The 23303-nt window shown below is 40.0% G+C and overlaps 1 protein-coding gene across 1 annotated transcript in view; it reads left to right on the forward strand.

Moving 5' to 3' along the window:
- Positions 1–22757, forward strand: part of fam53b (family with sequence similarity 53 member B) — a 44261-nt gene extending 21504 nt beyond the window's left edge. The window contains exons 3-5 of the mRNA XM_056469853.1: positions 4756–4810; positions 13541–14199; positions 22007–22757. Coding sequence (XP_056325828.1) covers positions 4756–4810; positions 13541–14199; positions 22007–22345 — 1053 coding nt within the window. The 3' untranslated portion in view covers positions 22346–22757. The remainder of the gene's footprint in view (positions 1–4755; positions 4811–13540; positions 14200–22006) is intronic.
- Positions 22758–23303: the final 546 nt, after the last annotated feature.

Raw genomic sequence — 23303 nt, forward strand, 5'->3', positions numbered from 1 at the left:
GAAAGATGAACCACGTTGTAGTGAGGGACCACTATAGAAAAGTGGTATTTATAAAAATACCTCTCTCTCTCTCTCTCTCTATCTCTCGGAAACATGTAACCGCTGACTTCTATGGGAGGACAACAACAGTTTCCAACATTTTTCAAAATATCTTCTCTTGTGTTAAACTGAAATAAGAAGCTCAAACAGGTTTTGAACAAGTGAAGAGAGGGTAAACAATGACAGAATTTTCAGTTCAAAGTAAAATAACATAAAGGAAGATATACTGTAGAATGCTGAAAACAGCAACAGCCATTGACCACCATTGGGGCTGCGGCAGACTGACACCGACACAAACATAAAGAGTCATGGTGTTAATTTGTTTCCTTTAATGACAGCAGTAAACAACTGAAGAAGTATATGAACTGTACAACCATACAAGCTAAAATTTTACTTTTTTTTTTTTTCATAATTTGTCTTGACCTGCAAATACATGAACTGTTAAAATTTTGCTTAAAGCTGCAAATGCTGTTGTAGAAAGTATTTATTACCCTGTTCATGGTTGAAAAGTCCCTCTAACAGTTTACACTGCTGACTGGGACCATCGGGGCAATAGAAGCTGTTTTAAACTTAAAAAATATATACTTTTAGAAACTAGAAAGTGGGCCAGTTTGTCTCAAGCAATATTAGGACACTAGTACACTACTAGTACAGTATACTTAAAGTATACTTTTATACTTGACCTTTACTTAAGTATACTTTTAAAAATGTAACTATACTTCTTCTCCCTAAAAGTGTATTTGCCGCTCTAAAGTGATGGGAAGTTCGGATCATTTTAGTGAGTCGGACCTTGGAGTCTCGTTCATTGAGATGAACGAATCTTTTTTCCGAGTTATTTCGTTCAATTTGCTAAAATATTATTAAAATGTTACGAGTTGCTTCCAGACTCATCTACAACTGGCCCAAACGTTGATCACTAGTCATAACTAGAATGCTATGAGAAGGAGAAGGTAATCATTTATTGTTTACCTGGGGCCTCATGTACAAACACTTGCATTGAATCAATACTAAAACATTGCGTGCGTAAAAATTCAGATGTATGAAACGCTGCATACGCGGAGTCCCACGCATATTCTCTTTGTACATCTAAATTAACGTGAAACTGAGCGCACGTGCACGAGCACAAAACTCCTCCCTGCCTCCTCCCCCTAATAAATATGGTAATGACTCTACTTTTGCAAAACCAAACGAAAAAGCATTGACAAAAGCAAGCAAGCATTTCAGCTGCCAATCGCCTGCTCTACAACTGACCGAGTGCTTGCCACCTTGGAGCTCATCCCAACAATGCTGTTTGTAAGGATAAATTAATCATGGGTTTACCAAGGCCACCTTGCTACAATATTTGTTAAGCGCATTTGAGCGTCACATTATTTGCACATTTATTGAATGGAAATGTTTCCGATTCACGTATGCAAATTCGTCCTCAGTTGGCGCCTTTATAGCAATGTGCATGCAGTAGATCGCTCTGACTACATTGGGAAAACCGGCGACCGCTGCACTTTAATGTTTGGCTGGTCTACTGCATGGTATGGAAACCTTATATACCTGTTAGACATGCGGATGATCCCGTCCCATACAGCTGGCATTGCACGGCTCAAACATACTTTGTAGTGTGCAATTTAACACAATTGCCTCTAGGAGTCGCCAATGGAAATAAAACAAACACACACAAGAAATACACATACGTCAGACATGAAGTTGTCGCAGACCAACGCACATTCTCATGTTAATTTAATCGCTAGTAAATCCAAACGTGAGCGTGAAATCTGGCGTACGCAAAGTTTTTGTCCGTACACAGCGTTAATGCATGAGGCTCCTGGTCTTTTGTCTATGATTGTCAACTCGCCTCTTCTGACAGGTCTTTATATTTGAGTGATTCGATCACGTCACACTGACAGTCCAATATAAGCTTAACCAATTCACACAGTCTGAGCCTAAAGGAGCCATGATTAGTTCCCCTTTCGAGTCTTCTGGTTTTTGAGTCGTTCGTTCATCATGGGACAGCATGTAAAGAGAGATGACTTGAGAAATGAACAGATCAAATCTTTTTCTAGCTCTAAATGTATATGACTGACTTATGTCTTTCACGTGATGAACGAACAACTCAAACCAAGGACTCGAGAAATGAACAGATCAAATCTTTTACCAGCTCTAAATGCATATGATTGCCTTCTGTCTTTCACGTGATGTACAAACGACTCGAAAACGGAACTAATCTTCTATCTGCTCCACCTGCACAAATGTGTGCATGCGCAAATGAACGAATCACTCCCTGAGAAAACTCTTCGTTCTCAAGTCACATAAAAGATTCGTACAAAATGCTTCGTCTGTCAGGTGTGCCGCGCACTCTCATTCCCATACAGCAGAGAGTGGCTCTGTGGAACTCCACCGTGCGTGATTCAGAGAGCAGACGTCTGTAAACACGTGACTATGTAGAGACAGAAATGACATGCTGTTGTGTAAATAAAATATTACATAAGGCTATTTAGCTTGTTTATTAAAAGAAGTTGTGATCTTGCGCTATATAGATAATACAAATAACTTGACTTCAAGGAGGGTGGGGAAAGTGTTTGGAAGGGCGGGGCACCACCCTAATATAACGGGGGAAAGCCGTTGGAAGGGCGGGGCACCACCCTAATATAACGGGGGAAAGCAGTTGGAAGGGTGGGGCACCACCCTAATATAACGGGGGAAAGCAGTAGGAAGGGCGGGGCACCACCCTAATATAACGGGGGAAAGCCGTTGGAAGGGCGGGGCATCACCCTAATATAACGGGGGAAAGCAGTTGGAAGGGCGGGGCACCACCCTAATATAACGGGGGAAAGCCGTTGGAAGGGCGGGGCACCACCCTAATATAATGGTAGGGGTAACAGGAGTAGGGGTAGCTATGTTTCCATCCATCTATTTTTATGCACATTTTGGATATGCGCATAAAAAAACAGTTGATGGAAACGCCATGATGCATAAAACACTTATGCGCATAACTGAGTAGGATAAGCTTTTTATTCGATAAGAAAAGATGCGCATAAACTACGATGGAAACACTTTTACCGCACAAATTTCAGTATGCGCATAAAAAAAGTCATGTGATTTTGTTAAAAGAGATATTTGTGATGATGGAAATGTGCGTAAATGGACAAACTAGCAGGCTGAGCACACTGTAAAACATTCGAAATGTTGTTTTGGTCATTCTAAAACACCTTACCGTTTAAGTACTAGTGTTATTATATTATTAATGACCTCCAGAATCAAGCGCGTCCGTGCTACAAACGCCACCGCGCGTTCACTGCGTGTCAGGATTGCCTTCTGAGGCGCAAGTTATTTATTAGATAAAGAAAAGATTGACGCAGCTTTTCATACCGCAGTAAATTCAGTTTTTACTGTTGATATTTGGTGCAAGTTAATCAGGAAGTGATGATTTTGTTCGCTTTGACTCGTTGGATGGAATTGCTGCTTTATTCGCACATTTTTTTTGTTTGTTTTTTTTGGGCGGGTTTTCACCTTTATTGTATAGGACAGTAGAGATTATTGACAGGAAAGTATGGGGAGCAGAGAGAGGGGAAGGATCGACACAGGACCGCGAGGCGGGAATCGAACTCGGGTCACCGCGAGCACCGGAGTGCATGTGTCGACGCACTAACCACTACACAACTGGCGCCGACTATTCGCACGTTTTTAATCCAGTTTTGCATAAAGTTCATTCGCATTTTTGGATGGAAACATAGCTAGTGACATGCACTCTAAACAATCATTGCGTGTAAAGATTTTGGACATCTTGTCTTGAAATTGTTCGTTACGCTGCAAATGTATTATTATTATTTGATCGGACGGAAATCACAGCCCTGATTTATCAACTTTAGCCAAGAAATAAATAAATAAACTGGTGACTGCATGTTGAAGGAAAGTAGTGGAGTAAACGTACCGATACAGCACTACAAATGTTTTCAAGAGTTCACACTTAACTGATAATCAATAAAGCGTATTTGGCATGCTGTCCCGGGAGAGAGCCCTGAGCTCGTAATATCCTCGAGCCCGGGGCTCCCTCCCGTTAGAAGGGCGAGAGGGGAGTTCGAGCTCAGGTAGGTCTCGAGAACTCCCCTGCTTGTCGCCGCGTGAGAAGTGTAAACTAGGGTTGTTTTCGGTGATAATTTGGTTTAATCTATTGCTATGGTATATGTTTTCGGATGGTGTTAGGAAACCGGGGGACCCGGGGGAAACCCACGCGAACACGGGGAGAACATGTAAACTCCGCACAGAAGCACCAACCAGCCCGATAGGAGGTTGGACCAGCGGTGTTCTTGCTGTGAGGCAACAGCGCTAGCCACTGGGCCACCGTGTCGCCCTATCAGAAAAGGGGGAGGAAGTAGGGGTGGAAGGGGGGGGAAGCTTCAAGACGAAGATAACTGGAGGGAAAAACTCTGGTTATTTATAATGCTTCCGTAATCATCTAATGGGTCAGATTACAGAGCTAATGAGGAGCCAGCCATGTTGATCATAAGCATGGGATCCTCTCGAAACTAGTTTATCAATAAACCACACCTCGAGAAAGTAAAAGTTCACGTTTTTAAAACTACAATTCCTGAGAAATTACTTCACTACAGTAATTCGAGTATTTGTAATGTTTTACTTTACACCACTGCTCACGGCTCTAGTCAGTAAGCAGACATTGAGGTTTCTTGTCTCTCTGAACTCTGATCTGTGTGTGTGTTTCTACAGCAGGAGCCGCTGACCATGAGCCAGGGGACGGCTCTGCTCTCCTGTGGAATTATGGGTAGGTGCAGACATTCATAACCATATGCCTATTCCTCTTTCTGTTCTGCATTTGCCCTTCACTGATTGGATCAGCGTATCCTCCTCACCTGCAGGAACCAGCAAGAACAGAAAGTCCTCAACATCTGTTCAGTTGTGTTTTCGTCTTACGCCTGATACCCGCGAGGCCTAGTTTTAGATGCCACAGGTGCATGTGAATGTCAGCCAGTGTCATGAGTGAGCCATGTTTGTGTGCCTCCATTGTTCTGCTGTTTTTATCTCGCAGAAAACAGAGGTAGTAAAATAATGGAGCCTTTGGTCTTTGAGTGGAATAAACACAGATCGCAGCTGAAAACAGATCAATAGTGTTTTGTGCTGCTGTTAGGTTGGCACCAGATCGTCTGCGATGGCACATAACCCCTTGCCCACAGCGCTGAATTCTGGGTAGGCGGCCTATTGTGCTGCTCCGTGCCCACGGCCAGTGCATTTCGGTTGTGACTTGGAAAAAATCCCCCTCCGCATCCAGACGCACTTCTGTTCTGGCACACCTGAGCATCAGTGACTATCTATCTTTTCATCTGCCTCTACTTATCAGGGTGTCCACAGTGTTTTAAAAGGGTTAAAGTCAATTGAAGAAATTTAAGGCCGTAAATGCCATTTTGGGTGGCACGATGTCTCAGTGGTTAGCACTGTTGCCTCACAGCAAGAAGGTAGGACTGGACGATGTGACAATTTATATCACGATATATTTCTTAATTTCGGTCGATACGATATAATTCCGATATCGACATGGACGATATTAAAAAGCCAGGAAAAAACTAGCAAGACCGCACACAATGGATGTCTGTACTCACAAACTGAATTTGCAAAGTCTACAATAACATCCAGGCGCTTATAACTTTTTTATAACTTTAAATAAATATATATTTTATATTGATATTGAATTATTGTCCAGCCCTACAAGAAGGTCACTGATTTGAGTCCCAGCTGGGTCAGTTGGCATTTCTGTGTGGAGTTTGCATGTTCTCCCTGTGTTGGCGTGGGTTTCCTCCGGGTGCTCAGGTTTCCCCCACAGAGCGGCAGACTAAAAGTGCAAAAAGATGTTTACTTGCACTAACAGAACAACGAATATGATTCAGCACAGTGAAAAACTACTGTCACAGATGTCTATATGTAAAAAACTATTAATAGACCAAATCACACTGACAGGAGGATTTGCAGCTCCGCTTACTCTGACGAGTACTAACGTTACGGTGATCACACGGTGCTTCAGTGTTTTCATAGCGAAAGAGTGAAGATGTTTTTCAGACTGACAGAGAAAGCTGTGCTGTTACAGACCCAGGTATTAGATTGTTGACTTTCTACCATCTCTTTTTCAATTTAGTTTATGCATATTTTATAGTTTGCTTATTATATATATATATTATAATCAGTATTGTATGCCAGTGGCCAGTCCCCAGGAGCAGAGAGCCTATTGACCACCTCTGTACACACTGCACTCTGGTTTAGGAAAGGCTTTCCTCTCCACACCAGCCATCTCAGTCCCCAGTGAAAGAGTTTTTTTTCAGCAGGAGACATTGTAAATGTGCAGTGATCTCAGCTTATGCCAGAAAACATAGATATTCTGATATTTCTTTAAAAAAATGGAAAATCCCAGCACAGTCACAGTTTTAGTCTGTTTGTATTAAAGAGCCTTCTTTAACTCGTATTGTCCATTTTGGTTTTAAATGTGTAATGTAGCTGCACAGTCAAACTTTTTTGTTTGTTTTTCCTAAAGGGCACCTATGGTAAAAAATCTACTTTTCAAGCTGTTTGGACAGACATATGTGCATGTATGGTGTATAGACCGTCATATTGGGGTGATATAAACACACCCAGTGCTTTTTTTTTCAATTTAACAACATAAAAACGGTGGACCAATTGGAGCGGTTTTCAGACCGAATTTACATAGGAGAGCGGTCCCCCCGCCCACTAACATTGATTGACAGGCGCGTCATCATATCCTCAGTTTGTTGATTCACGTCCGCCATTTTCAGCGTGAGTCGAAGCGATATTACTAAAGGAACACCCTAGCTCTATTTTTAGATGTAAGGCTCATTGAGCTCAACACAAGATCAATATTCTCCACATTATCGCTCTAATCGGAATTATTGGTTGTATCTTTAGGTAGGTTTGCAAACATGTGTACTTCTCATTGAGTCTACCTTATACTTCAGCCGTTTGCATTTCTCGCGATCCCAGAAGCTCCCTGTGATCTTAACTAGCATGCGTTTTACAATTCTAAACATCGGTTTCTATCAGGGTACACTCAAGTCGAGGGCTGGGCGCCGCGGACCGCTGCAGAAACCTATGTTTAGGATTCAAAAATTCGATTCGGGACACTTCATGTTTCTGCCGCGCCACAGAGAGTGTCTGGTGTGCCGTGTCGCGGCTTCGAGCGGCGCATCCGGTGCTTCAGTCAAAGTTAATTCAGTGTGCGTGGATATTAATCTCGGTGTACAAGCTTGGCACTTGAAACTAGCACACAGTTGGCTGTAAAACTGTACAAAGACACAAATGATTTTGTACTCTCTGCTTGGTCTGTGTCAGAGTCGTACATGTACGACTGAATGCTGATCCTCTCACTCCAGCTTCCTTCGCAGTCTGCCTGTCAGACTCTGTTGCAAAGGCAGAGCGGGTGAGCTCATGGCCCCGCCCCCATGTTAGGTTGGCCGGGAAGCTGAAACTAATCTACATGTGAAGCAACACACCCATAAATCAGCGAGCTGTGGACACACCCCCAACATGACACTTTTTAACAAATTATAATAAAAAAATCTGAATTGTGTTTTAAACTGAAGCTAAACTGGCACACTCAGAAGAACCATAATATTAATATTACATCAGAAAAAAAAGGTGAACTATGTGCCCTTTAAAGAGTCGTCTTTAATTTGCATTATTCACTTTTTTATTTGGATTTTGTTTTAAAATTCCAATATAGTTATTTTTTAGATTTTATTTTGGGAAAAAAATGGAATTGTGCAGCATTTAATAAAAATTGAAAGGGCTCTTGTTTACCTTAAATTTGTCTCAAATCATTTTGTTAAAATCTTGACTAAAATCGTATCGAATCGTGAGTCAGGTGAATCGTTACATCCCTAATTATGACTAGGCCTGTTGCGATAGTCAATATATTGACATATCGAGCTGTATATGATAATGAGGGCGGTTAATTCTGGAGGCGCGATATATTGTATATTTTATATTAAGAAATTTAAGATGATGATGATTGGGCTACATAATATAACAAGCTTTTTTTGTCAAACGCTCTGCTTTCTGTGAAAGCCGGGGCTTATGCAGCATCTCCACGCATGCTGCGCGCACACACACAGACAGAGTGCTTGCGAGAGAGCGTGGAGGTGAAGAAGACAAGATGCGAACCGCACTGACTGGTGTTTAAAAACTACAGTCAGTTAGGATAAACAAATCACGATAGACTTTGTTTCAAAGTCACAGTCTTCAGCTCAGGTGTGGGAACATTTTGGCTTTAAGTTTAATGAGAATAAGAGTCCGCTAACGTGAACAAGCTGATATGTCGAATTTGTTTCAGTATAGTGTCAACGAAAAAAGGCAACACAACTAACCTTAAATCACACCTAAAACCCAACCACCCGACCCTTTTTTTTAACATGGGAACAACATCTGCAGTTGGTACTGCAGGAGTCTTCCAGACAGTTAACTGTAACTAATGTATTTACCTGGCACTGCAAATATAAACGTGACAGCGCAAAATGGTACGCGCTCACAGACAGGTAACATTATTTAGCTAAAGAGATGTAGCCGTTAAACACGCTCAAAAACCAGCATTTAAAAATAAATAAAAAAAAGCTGCAAACCTTTAATAAACAGTCCTGTCTTGAAATCTGCCTGATTATTAAAAAAATGGAGCCTGAGACGATTTAAAAGTCTACTTTAGACTTGTTTACATCTACAATTTATTATTACTTATTTGTTTTAGGATAGTTTTTTCAAGTTTCAGTTTCAAACGTCTAAATATTCCTAAATATTCCTAAAAATAAAATGTTCTTTGAAACAGTGTACCTGAATTATTACTCTATTATGTTGTAAAAATGTATTATTTTTTTAAAATTAGTGATATAAGTTATAAAGTGGCAATAAAATCGTTTATCGTAATTAATTTGTGTGCAATATATCGCCCAGCAAAAAATAGATATCGTGACCCATGCCCCTTACAAAACAAGGAGACAAACAACATTACACAATGGAAGTATAAGATGAAAGACAAAAACAGAGTAGTCACGCACAGTAAAATTAAGCAATGTAGAAAATGCATTCACATCTGAAAGATGAATATAAATGAATCTCCATTACAGCCCTAATTATGACAAAATATTATGCCAACTTGTTCAGCCACTTTGCATGTAAAGACTTATGCCATGCACAAATTATTAAATGTTGAGGGGGGTGAGACTATTCAACAGAGACCAACATAATGCATTTTGATCAACATGAAATAAGCAACTGATAATGTAGGAAACATCAGAGAATTGCACACTATCACTTGCATAGACGTACAAAAGCTTTTGCAGGGAATGAGAAACTGCTCTTTTGATGTGCACAACTGACACGGTGGTCTGAAGATTGAACAGGGAGTTTTTTGAGAATTTCAATTCTGATCTGAGAAATGTACCAAAGCCACTGAGAAAAACTGTAAAGAGGTCTTAAGAGGCGTTGAATTTCACTCTCTGATTCCTGTTTATACTGTATCGTGTTTATGCACAAAAATGCGTACTGGAAACGCTAACATGTACGATGCACTTTTAATCCAATAAGACAAAATAAAATAAAAACCCATTTACAGAATATTGCACATCAATAAAGTCATGTGGTTTTAGTTTTAACACATCATGTGATGATAAAAATGGGCGTGATTGAATGGCATTTCATTCTCTTAATGTCCCACTTTTGTATGTTTTTCTATATCTAATGCATATACACAAATATCTATATAGAAGTATTCATTTATATATATAAATATTCATTTAAAAGACTGGCCTGCTTGTATTGGGAATTGTGGAACTGTGCATCGATAGATTTGCTCTTCAGTGTGTAAAAACTTCAGCAGTGAAATTTAAACCACGCTGAACTGAATTAAACTGAACTTCAACTCTGAAATCTGGACTTTACTAGAACTTCTATGTTAAGCTGCTTTGACACAATCTACATTATAAAAGCGCTATATAAATAAACAGGAATTGAATTGAGTTGAATTGAACTGAAAAGAGAGCTCTGTAATGGGTGTACTCAGTTATGCTGGCCACTGTAGCTATGCAAATTTGTAAAAGTTCTAAGAATAGATTCAGATCTGCTCAAACGAGTCGTCAGGAAACCCAGTTTCATTCCTGTAGGTGATCTGTGTAGATCTGAACACACAAACCTCTAACTTGCATTAATGAAATGTCTTTTAAAGGGCACATAGTTCACCTCTTTTTTTATGATTTAATATTAATATTATGGTTCTTCTGAGTGTGCCAGTTTAGCTTCAGTTTAAAACACAATTCAGATTTGTTTATTATAATGTGTTAAAAAGTGTCATGTTGGGGGTGTGTCCACAGCTCGCTGATTTAGGGGTGTGTTGCTTCATATGTAGATTAGTTTCGGCTTCCCGCCCAACGTAACAAGGGGGCGGAGCCATGAGCTCACCCGCTCTGTGTTTGCAACACAGACAGGCAGATTGAAAGGAGGAGGAGAGGATCAGCATTCAGTTGTACATATACGACTCTGACACAGACCACGCAGAGAGTACAAAATCATTTGTGTCTTTGTACAGTTTTACAGCCAACTGTGTGCTAGTTTCAAGTGCCGAGCTTGTACACAGAAACTAATAACCACGCACACTGAATTAACTTTGACTGAGGCACCGGATGCGCCGCTCGAAGCCGCGACACGGCACACCAGACACTCTCTGTGGCGCGGCAGAAACATGAAGTGTCCCAAATCGTCGCGCCGTTGTTTGTACCCTGATAGAAACCGATGTTTAGAATTGTAAAACGCATGCTAGTTAAGATCACAGGGAGCTTCTGTGATCGCGAGAAATGCAAACGGCTGAAGTATAAGGTAGACTCAATGAGAAGTTGATGAGAACACATGTTTGCAAACCTACCTAAAGATACAACCAATAATTCCGATTAGAGCGATAATGTGGAGAATATTGATCTTGTGTTGAGCTCAATGAGCCTTGCATCTAAAAATAGAGCTAGCGTGTTCCTTTAGTGATATCGCTTCAACTCACGCTGAAAATGGCGGACGTGAATCAACAAACTGAGGATATGATGACGCGCCTGTCAATCAATATTGGTGGGCGGGGGGACCGCTCTCCTACGTAAAGTTGCGGTGGATTTGAAAACCGCTCCAATTAGTCCACCGTTTTTATGTTGTTAAATTTGAAAAAAAAAGCACTGGGTGTGTTTATATCACCCCAATATGACGGTCTATACACCATACATGCACATATGTCTGTCCAAACAGCTTCAAAAGTAGATTTTTTACCATAGGTGCCCTTTAAATAGTAGAGTAGCACTTTCAATTCCTTTCTAATATTTCTCAAGCTGTAGATCTTCCTTTTAACATATTTCTAGATTTAGTTTTCAGTGGTATTGTGGAAAAAGTAGAGCCTTTAAAATAGTATGTATTTATTATTTTTTGTAATTTTTTTCTGTATGAGTATTTTTGCAGGGCTGTAAAATACAAGCCTGCTCAAAAAAACTCAGAAAGGGTTTCGCTATTTTGGTGAAAACTTTATTTATTTATTTTTTTATGGCAAGGTTGACATCTGCATGGAATTGCTCATATTAATTTCCTCAATTTAAATGAGTAGTGGCTTGGACCTTGAAACAGAACTCCGTACATCATGAATTATTCAGATATATGGTGTAAAGTATAGAAAGATTGTAGCACTTCATGTTTCTCAGGTCTCAGTTTAACCCCAGTGATGTTCCAGATTATTCAGAGCAACTCAAACATGAAGTATGCGGACAGTAGCTGGTCAGCGGTGTCGTGCAGTGTGTGTTGGTGATCCGTGTCAGGAGGAGTAACCCAAACACACACTCCACACACAGATGTTCATTCGTCTGGCCTCCTGCCATCGATCAGACGCTCTATTTCTGACCTCTTTGTTTCTCAGGCACAGCTGTGTTGTTTGTTAGCGTCTACAGGCTCTTCCTGTGAACTCGGCCCTTTTGTTCAGCCTAAAGAAACGACTCAGACTGGAGGCTGGTGCATTTTTTTTGGGGGTCAGATCTGGATATTCTGCTGTGGTTTTGATCCTGGTTCATAGGAAGCTGTAAATCATGTGATGCGTGCTCATTCAGACACATGAGCCCCGTCCATATGAGCAGCAGGACTCTAGATTTAGGAATGTTCTGGATGGTGTTTTCGTGGTTTTTCTACATTTAGGAGGCCATTGTAAGTCGTCTTAGACCAAAATAACCTGCTTTAATGATTTTTCAACTTGAGAAATTATTTAAATAATGCACAATTCACTCGTGCCGTTCACTAGACTTGCGTCTTTTGTGTGAATATTGCTGCAGGATGTCTAATTACGTCTTTTTGCATTGACTTAAAGGGCACCTAGGTTACCACTTTTTCCAGATATAAGTCTTTTGTGTCCCCAGAATGTGTCTGTAAAGTTTCAGCTCAAAACACCCTTCAGATAATTTATTATAGCTGTCTGAAGTGTCTGTATTATAGCTGGTAAAAGCTTGTTGCTGTTTTTTTGTACTGGGCCTTTAAGGCTAGTCATCCATGGCCACCGTTCCCACCTGCCTGTCAGCAGCATGCCTCAATCACCTTAGGAATCAGATCTCGCGTAACGTTTGTGAGAAATACTACAGTAAGAATACCAATCAGTATTTGATGCACTTGTTGTGAAGTTGCAACGATGAGTCACACACAATGTCGTTACAAAGTTCTGGCACACACATAGCGCAGACACACACACACACAAAGACAGAGCGCGCGTTTAGCTTTGCACTCTTTTTGCACGCATATGTGACAGGATACAGGTTAATCTCCACTGCTGTATGGATATCTCTTATATTAATGTACAAAATAAACCTGATTTAACATCCACAAACCGGGATTGAAGCGTCTTTTATAATTGTTCTGACATGCGGCTGTGCTGATGAAGTAAAGCTGAAGTGAATCGCTGTACTTCATTACACACATGCTCTGTTTTAAACGTAATGTTTACGTTTGTAATATTTATATTAATTACTAATTAATAACCTCATGTGGAACTCTGAATCTGCGTCTCATTTCGGAGGCTGCTACTGTCCACTGGAGGTCGCATTTCGGTCATGAGCACATGCTTTAAGAGGATTCATGACTGAATTAATAAAATACGCTGATTTCCTCAAAAGTAACCCGGGGTGCTGAAATATAATTGGCTAAACTGGCATTGGGCGGGTTAAATGACCAAAACAAAGACTGAATTGCCGGCACGTAACGCACATTTTCAAAGCAGAATATCTGACTTCAGCATTATTTTTCAGATAAATATGTTCACTTAGCATGTTTCTGAATATCTGCAAACATATCATGGTGTTTTTATGCTTTAGAAGAGTCAGAAACTTACACACAGCACCTTTAAACCATTCAGATCATATTTGCAGCGAGACACACACTGATTTTGGTTGGCTCATCATGTTGTATCCTACATCTGATATCATCTCTCCAATGTGTTGTGTTGCAGACTCTGGGTGCTGGGCGGATGTTGGTAGTGTGCGTGGCGTCCAGCAGCGGCCTGTGGGCTCCAGTCTGGAGAGTCTGTGGGACAGTATGCGCGAGGCGGGCTCCGCCGGCAGCATCAGCGGGTTACTGAGGGATCTGAGTCTGAGTGAAGCATCTCCTGCTAGCGCCGCACCGCCCAGCAAACGCCAATGCCGCTCGCTATCTTGCTCGGAGGAGCTGGGCTGCCGCTCATCCTGGCGTCCGCAGGGCTCGCGCGTCTGGACGGCAGTAGAAAAGCGACGCTGCCACAGCGGAGGGAGCGTCCAGAGAGGAGTCTTCAATCCGTCAGGCTTTCCTGCAATGCAGCGCAGCTCCAGCTTCACTCTGCCGGCGCACAGCAGTCATCTGGAGCCCTTCGCTCATGGTTTCCCATTCCAGGCGTTCTCCGAGTGCCCACAGACGCCGCAGACGCTGTACCGTTCGCATGAGCAGATCTGCCCGGCGGAGGCCAGCTCTCCTGAATCCACCCCAGAGCTGCAGCGCCGCAGCGGGCAGAGCGGACTCGCACGCAGCCGATCGCAGCCCTGCGTACACAACCATCAGAAGATCGGAGTCAAGCGCAGGAGACCGGCCGACTCGCACAAACAGAGGCCCTCGCTGGACCTGCTCAAGATGACACAGGTGAACATTACACTGAGAAAATGACTTCTGCCATGTGTGACTTGATTTTTTTGTGTCTAATATTTTCAGTGACGGAGGCCCAGTAGGTAGCGCTGTCGCCTCACAGCAAGAAGGTCGCTAGTTTGAGCCTCGGCTGGGTCAGTTGGCATTTCTGTGTGGAGTTTGCGTGGGTTTCCTCCGGGTGTTCTGGTTTCCCCCCAGTCCAAAGACATGCGCTATAGGGGAATCGGATGAACTAAATTGGCCTGTGTGTGTGGGTGCGTGCGTGCGTGCGTGTGTGCGGGTGTGTGTGTGTTTGTTTGTTTTTGTTTGTTTGTTTGTTTCCCAGTACTGGGTTGTGGCTGGAAGGGCATCCGCTGCGTAAAACATATGCTGGATAAGTTGGCGGTTCATTCCACTGTGGTGACCCCTAATTGATAAAGGGACTAAACCAAAGTGAATGAATGAATTTTCAATGTCCATCTGGATCTTTTTTTCAATATCCTTTTTAATGTCTGTTGAATAACTTTCTTTCTCAGTACTGGATTGCAGCTGGAAAGGCATCCACTGCTTTAAACATGTGTCGGAATAGTTGGTGGTTCATTCCGCTGTGGCCACCCCTGATAAAAAGGGACTAAGCTGAAGGAAAATGAATGAAAGAATAACTTTCATTGTGTTTTCTAATATGTGTATAGCTCAGTGGTTAGCACTGTGGCCTCACAGCAAGAAGGTCGCTGATTCGATTTCTGTGCCAGTTTGCATGTTCTCCCCGTGTTGGCGTGTGTTTCCTCCTGGTGCTCCGGTTTCGCCTACAGTCCAAACACATGTGCTATAGATGAATTAATGAACTAAATTGGCCGTAGTGTGTGTGAATTTGTGTATGGGTGTTTCCCAGTACTGGGTTGCAGCTGGAAGGGCATCCGCTGTGTAAAAGATGTGAGTAGTTGGCGGTTCATTCTGCTGTGGTATCCCCTAGTAAATCAAATTTAAAAAAAAATTAAAACAGAGAGGAGGAACTTTGCTGTCTTGTTCATTTTAAAAACATGTCTTGGTTGCTTTGGTCATATTTCAGCATCAAGACTAAAATCAGTACAGATACCGGTCTTTCAGAGGATGTGCATATGGCAGCCACACAAAAATACTTTGGTATTAAATCGCATTTTATTGCAAAGCTGATATGTCTATTGCAATATGCAAATGTAGGATATTTATAAATACCATATAGCACAATTCAACCAAACATATTTATAAAAATGTCTCATTTTTGGGCCTATAATTTTATTTATTTATTATTGCAATAACAACAGTCCATTACAACAAATATAAAACTTGACAGAATTATAGTGCAATCAATACAAATATTACTTTTTTGCAACAAGAGAAATGTAACACATTTAAAATAAATATAATATAGGTAAAGCAAAAGAAAGACAAAGAGAGAGGAAAAGAAACAAAAAATAAAGAAATAAATGAGGGCACATGACAAAAACAAAACAAATGAATGCAGAATATTAAATAAAGCACATGTTTTATCAGTTTAATAGCTTTCTTGTTGTGAGAGTCTGTGATGGTTTTTAAATAATGTTGCAGTTTTTGTTTTAAGATTTGGCTTACACTGAGTATATTTGGATTTGAGTATAAAATACTTTCCAATGAATAAAATGAGGTTTATGCAGTTAGATTTGTTTTTCTTTAATGTAAAAGCCCAAAACAACATGTCTATAGCTTAAAGAAAAATCACCACAAACCTTTTGGACAACTGGAGAGTTCACATCAGACCAGAACGGTTTAACAAAGGGACATTCCCAAAGCAAGTGAGCAACAGATTCAGGAGCCTCAGAGAAAGAGCAAGAGACGTCAGTGTCATTTTTGAGTTTTTGTGGATCACTGGATAAAATCTGTGAATAATTTTTAAAGAAATTTCTTTAATTTTATTTGTTAAAAAAAATTGTGGGGGAGTGACCACACATACGACCATTTAATATCATCAAAGAGGTTGTTCCAATAAGAAATAGAAGAAGGATTGGAGATGACCAGGTCTAAAAATAAAGACCCGATATTATGATTGAATGTTTTTTTTTTTTAAATAATTATTTTGTCTGGGTTTTCACCTTTAATGGACAGGACAGTAGAGAGTGTTGACAGGAAAGCATGGGGAACAGAGAGAGGGGAAGGATCGACATAGGACTGCGAGACGGGAATCGAACTTGGGTCGTCGCGAGCACTGGAGTGCATGTGTTGACGCACTAACCACCTACACCACTGGCGCAGACGATAGAAATTTTTTTTAGTGGAGAAACAAATGGATCCTGGCCATACAATTTAAGTGTTGGTGCAGTCAAATCCATAATTACTGAACTGTCTTCGAGAGATGGATTTTGTTTCTCCCTTGCTGTCAAGCAGTTCACCTTTCGTGGCCTCGTAGGTTCGCGGTTTTATTTCTTTGTGCAATTTGACATGCTTTTTTTTATACTGCGCATTGTGTTCTGCGTCCTGATTAGCTGTAGACTATTGTCAGTCAATCTCCTCTGTGCTGTGTCTCCTGTACAGCACAGAATGAGTTCAGCTTGCCAAATTCACTATGATTGCTAGCAGTGTGACTCTGAAGTGCTGGACTGTATGTTTGCAGGTTGCAATGTCCACGAAATGTTCTGCACCGTCAAAGGCACCCACGGCAGCACCCAAAAGGCACCCAAAACACAAAAAGTTTAACTTCAGGACATGCTAAAGGTAGAAGTTACGTGGCTGTAGGGCACCATTATGAAATAAATGAATCTTTGGTTCACTACATAAAGAAGGAGGGAAATAACATAAGGATGACAGCTGCAATAAGTTTCAACAAAGATGCAAAAAGGGTTGTAACTCTCCGCAACAAGACCCTCGTAAGGATGGAGTCTGCTTTAGGTTTGTAGGTCAGTGACTGCAGGAATAATGTTAACGCCTGTCTGAGAAAAGTGTATAAAGTGTGTAGTGAGGGCTTTTACAGCCTTAAAACATCTATAATAAAAATAAAGCAGACTACTTCGCGGATTTCACCTATTGCAGGCTATTTTAAGAACGTAGCTCCTGGAATTAACGAGGGACTGCTGTATTTCTCAGTTATCTGTCCACTTGGTCAGGGTGTTTCTGTGTCTGCTGAATTAAACACTGTATTTACTTCGTGTCCTGTTAGAGCTGCACGATTAATCGAAATAAGATCGCGATCTCGATTCGACCCTACACGCGATCTTAATTCAGCGTTTCTACGATTCAGCCAATTATATTTTCAAGGTCAGGAGTGCAGACGCTCAAGTCTTCACTGCAACATGGACCGTAATGAGCAACATGGACACCTCCTAATGGTGTTTAGTGTCACATACTGTATTTATAAGGTATAATTCACCCAAAACTGTCATTTCTGTCTTAATATAATGATGTAGCCGCGGCCGTGAAATCACACGTTAGCTGACGCACTGTTTATTTACTACCGAGAGAACACGCGCGTCCGCCATTGATGTCTAATTTAGTGAACAGAACCTGCATTGGCTGTGAATAACAGCTAATAAAGGTGTAAATAACGTTTTTTGTTGCACAGAGCGATCGTTTGAGAGCCGCGCGTGAAGTATGATTTGCACTTGTGTATTTTCTCAAAGTGACGGCAGCCATGAGCCGCACTCTGCTGTGACAGTGAAACCGGCACACACATAATTAAAATATGATCATTTTAGAGTTATGATTATGACAAGAGCTTGATATGCTTTTTCTTTCATAGCGAACACGTGTTGTGCATGAGAATAAATGTTTAACAGTGTCAGTATAACTACTCTAGCCTATATAATGTTGAATGTAACGCAAGAGGGAATCTGATCATGACAAATGTCTGATTTTACCAATGAATAGACCTTAATTACCCATTATGCTTTGCATGTATGCGTAAGGAGGATGCTAAGAACTTCCTGTCGCCGCTTGATGTTTATAAACAGTTACATTTGGACAGCTTTGAAATGATAGTTTTAATCTATTTTACTTGCTTTTAACATCTTTGAACTAATACTGCTGTTGATCAGCGCCACCTCCTGGACTGATCATTTAATAAATGCCATCTAATAGGAATGTAAAACAACATCTGCGAGTCATTTACTATTACCGTCAGACGCCATCTTGTGCCATTTAAATGAAGCAGCGTCATCGCTGAAGTGATCATTTTCCCTTTTATCTAAATATATAATCAACCCAAACACATGTAATTCACCAAAATGTTTGACACACACAGTTTATACTGTCCTACAAACATGTTGATTGAAAATACAGGCACAAAGGGAAAATAAAGTGGCATTTTGAAATGACAGAAAAACACACACCAAGGTAAATACTACACAATACAAACTAACTAAGGCCCAATCCCAATTCTGTTTTTGTACCCCTTCCCCTTGGCCCTTAAAACCGATGGTTAAGGGGAAGGGCTTCTAAATTTACCCCTAAGAATTGGGACAGCACTACAGTATTTCTTACCTCTTGGTTCCGAGTGTGGTCCTGAAAAATCTTCATTCGAAGGGGTATCTACCCCTTGCCCTTAGCCTTACGCCTTCAAGCTAATGAGAATTAGGACACTCTTACCCCTTCACGGGAACGCGCAAAACGAGGAGTAAGGGGAAGGGCTAAGGCGTAGAATTGGGATTGGGCCTAAATGAAACGTAAACTGCTCCTGATTAGAATCAACATGCAAATCAGCCAGCAGAGTATCAGTGACGTACATTTATTATTTGGAAATTGCATGGCTTCGTTACATAGCTGTTAGGTTTGATATCAGTAATATGGTTTGCTCTATAATACAGTGATCTATTGCGTACGTGTGTGTGTGTGTGTGTGCATTGAAGAGCTGCTGAGCGCAGTATAACAGCTGACAGGTCAGGAACACTGATGCTGTATTTCAGCATCTGATCTGACGGCAGACACTGAATTAGGAGAGCGTTTTTCTCTCGCGCTTGAACCGCATCTGACAGAAGTATAACGGCTTTAACACACACCTTTCAACATCAAGGTTTTGGATCACGAAAACACTCCGTAAGCCTCTTAAAAACAGTATTGCCAACCATTTTCTGACCAAGATTAACCAGTTGTAAACGCTGTAAAGTTCTCAGCATTCTACCGGAAGACGCTGGTCAATATGGCGGCCTCCAAACAAAGTAAAGGTCAATAAAATGGTCTAATAATGTTGTTAATGACAAATGCCAAGCATATATCTTAAACATAATAATTCAACTTCAGCATTATGAATAGTTGTATTTTGATCACTTTACTGGTGCATTAATGACCAGGACAAATTTAAAGTCTGTTCAAGTCCACCATTCAAAGTCTATACAAAATTTGAGCATTTTAACCAACAGTAGACCTGCACAGGCCTAATATTATTATTGTTTTACCATGTTTAAGAAATAACAATAATAATAGCCTACTCATATTAAGCTTTATTTTACATCTGCAAAATCCTGAGAAAATCCTGATCTTCATTTAAAGCAAAAACAAATAGTGATTCTCATTTTAGCCAGAATCGTGCAGCTCTGTGTCCTGTGATGGTCTCTTCTGCTCATCTCTGATAGGATCACCCTCATCTGGTTTACACACTGATTCCAGGAATGAGAACTAAACCATTAGTCTGTGTGTGTGTGTGTGTGTGTGGCTACAGCAAACAATAAACACACACACAATGTTCACACACACAATCATTGTGTCAGTGGAAAAAACGGCTCCATTTACAAACCAAGTACTCTGTTGCTGTGGAAACGAGGCCTGACCACTAATATAACACGTCAGTCAGGAGTGAAGCGTCAGACATGTGATTTCAGACATCAGATCATTGCTGGCTCTGATTGGCCGTTTAGTCTTTATTGGGGTTTTGATTGTCACTGGTCATTAGGTTATATTTACAATATGTAGTCCTGTCTACAACCATAGAGACCAGAGGCAAAAATGTTCCATTTTAAAACAACAACAACACAAAACAATAAAAAAGATGACCAAAAATGATGGACTTTTAGACTAAACAACCTGCCAAAACCTGCTATGATGCAATGTTAATATTATGCCTGCAGCTTTGACCTCGGTTAGATGCTAGTGAAGTATTAAATGCTGCCGTTTTATTGTTAGCACAAACATGCATTTAAAGGGATAGTTCAACGTAAATTACGTGAAATGTTCTGTCAAATATGTAGACAGCATAAACAGGCAGTTGTGACACGGCCATTTATAGAGTCTCCTTGCCCCAATCCACCCCCCACCACCAAAACTGTAAATCTAGGGTAAACACTGCATTCAATATATCTATTATTGTATGGATCTATCGTTATGATTCCTTATATCTATCGTTCTATATATCTATTGTTGTATCGATCTATCATTATATCGTTCTATATATCTATCGTTATATCAATCTATCGTTAAATCATTCAATATATCTATCGTTATATCGATCTATCATTATATCGTTCTATATATTTATCGTTATATCGATCTATCGTTAAATCATTCTATATATCTATCACCTTGATCTATCATTATATGATTCTTTATATCTATTGTTCTATATAAATATTATTGTATCGTTCTATATATCTTTCTTTCTATATATCTATTGTTGTATCGATCTATCGTTGTATCGTTCTACCTATCGTTGTATCGTTATATCGTTCTGTATATCTGTTGTTTTATATATCGTTGTATCGATCTATCGTTATATCATTCTGTATATCGTTTTATATATCGTTGTATCGATCTATCGTTATAACTTTCTATGTGTTGTTGTATCGATCTCTATCGTTATACCGTTCTGTCTATCGTTGTATCGATCTATCGTTATATCTTTCTATCTGTTGTTGTATTGTTATATTGTTCTGTATATCTATTGTTTTATATATCGTTGTATCGATCTATCGTTATATCTTTCTATCTGTTGTTGTATCGTTATATCGTTCTATATATCTATCGTTTTATATATCGTTGTATCGATCTATCGTTATATCTTTCTATCTGTTGTTGTATTGTTATATTGTTCTGTATATCTATTGTTTTATATATCGTTGTATCAATCTATCGTTATATCTTTCTATCTGTTGTTGTATCGTTATATCGTTCTGTATATCTATCGTTTTATATATCGTTGTATCGATCTATCGTTATATCTTTCTGTGTTGTTGTATCAATCTCTATCGTTATATCGTTATATCTATCGTTATATCTTTCTGTATATCTATCGTTATATATATTATTGTATTGTTCTATCGTTATATCTTTCTATCTATCGTTGTATCAATCTAAACGTTATATCTTTCTATCTATCGTTGTATCAATCTAATCGTTATATCTTTCTATCTATCATTGTATCGATCTGTCGTTATATCGTTCTATATATCTATTGTTCTATATATCTATCATTGTAACGATCTATCGTTATATAATTCTTTATATCTATCGTTGTATCGTTATATTGCTCTGTATATCTATCGTTTTATATATCATATCGATCTATCATAATATCATTCTATCTATCGTATTGATCTATCGTTATATCTTTTTTATATATCTATCGTTGTATATCGCTCGATCATTATATCATTCTATATATCTGTCATTGTATCAATCTGTCGTTTTATCATTCTTTATATCTATTGTTGTATTGATCTATCATTATATCGATCTATCTTTCAGTCAGTCTGTCTGTCCGTCTGTCCATCTATCCATCAACTCATACATCTATTTCTACTGTATGAACTACTATAGAAATAAAGTAGATTTTTATGTAGATTTATTTATTTATTTATTTATTTATTTATTTATTTATTTTCCTCAACAGAAGCTGCAGGATTTTCACAGTCTCAGCTGTCCAGGATTCAGCGGCGATGACCAAACTCTACCGTCCAGCAGCCCGACGCTCCTCAACGACACATGTGAGCGTGCTCAGAACAACAGCTCAGCGGACGGCATCACACACCAATCAGAGAGCAGCTCAGCTGACGCCCTCATCCACCAATCAGAGAGCAGCTCAGCGGACGCCCTCATCCACCAATCAGAGAGCAGCAGGCCCCCTGGAAAGGAGCGTGAGTGCTTGTGGGCGGGGCTTTGTAGCAGAAGGGGGCGGGATTTATTCCAGCTGGGTGGAGAACTGGATATCGAACAGATCGAGAGGAACTGAGAGGAAGCATTCCTTGTTGGATTATTATGGGATGTACACTTCAGTAAGTGATGCAGGACACATGTAATCGACTCAGGGTGAAGCACATGGAGGACGTGATCCAAGCTCCATGTGGCGCAAGAGAACACACACACACACACACACACACACACGTTTAGATTAGCAGAGCCGTTTGACTTAAAAAAGATACGACTCTAATGTTCATATGGATCACACACACACACACACAGACATGCACACACGTTAAAGGGCTTCAGATGTGTAACAGTAGTAATATCAGGTAATTCAGTTCCTCACTGGTGAAAAAAAAAAAGCTATTAGATCTATTTTTCTCTTTTTACATTGAATAACTACAGAAGTAAATGTACTTATTTCTCTACAAATAAACAGCATTTTAATGTGTTTGTAAGAGCGCCGTGGTGTCTGACTGGTCTATTAGGAAAACTAATCTTACATCTGGTTTAGGCATGGGCCGTTATGAGATTCTGATGGTATGATAACCTTGGATAAAAATATCACAGTATCACGGTATTATGATTACGGCTCTAAAATAGGTTCTTTTGAAATGTCTGGGTTAAAAACAACAACACAAATCTCTTTTGAACACAATATATTTTATTTTGAGAAACATTTATAATATTTTGGAAGAGTAAACATGTCAGACTAAATTAATTATTGACTTCTGCTGTCGTCATTTGTGTCAAAAACAGATTTTTTTACCATTTAATACGGAATCTATAGATATATTTCCTGCTGAAGATGCTGTTGTCCTAAAAGACAAAACAAAACAAACGTAAATAAAAAATCGTGCACATACGGTAGGAATGGTATTGCAGAAAATGTTGAAACCTTGACATTTTTACTAACCGCGGTATACCTTGAAAACGGTTATCGTCCCATGCCTAATCTGGTTCATGTTTCACTGTAATGTGTGACCCTGGACCACAAAGCTAGTCAT

Source organism: Danio aesculapii, chromosome 12, assembly GCF_903798145.1.
Source record: "Danio aesculapii chromosome 12, fDanAes4.1, whole genome shotgun sequence".
NCBI classification, from domain to species: Eukaryota; Metazoa; Chordata; class Actinopteri; order Cypriniformes; family Danionidae; genus Danio; species Danio aesculapii.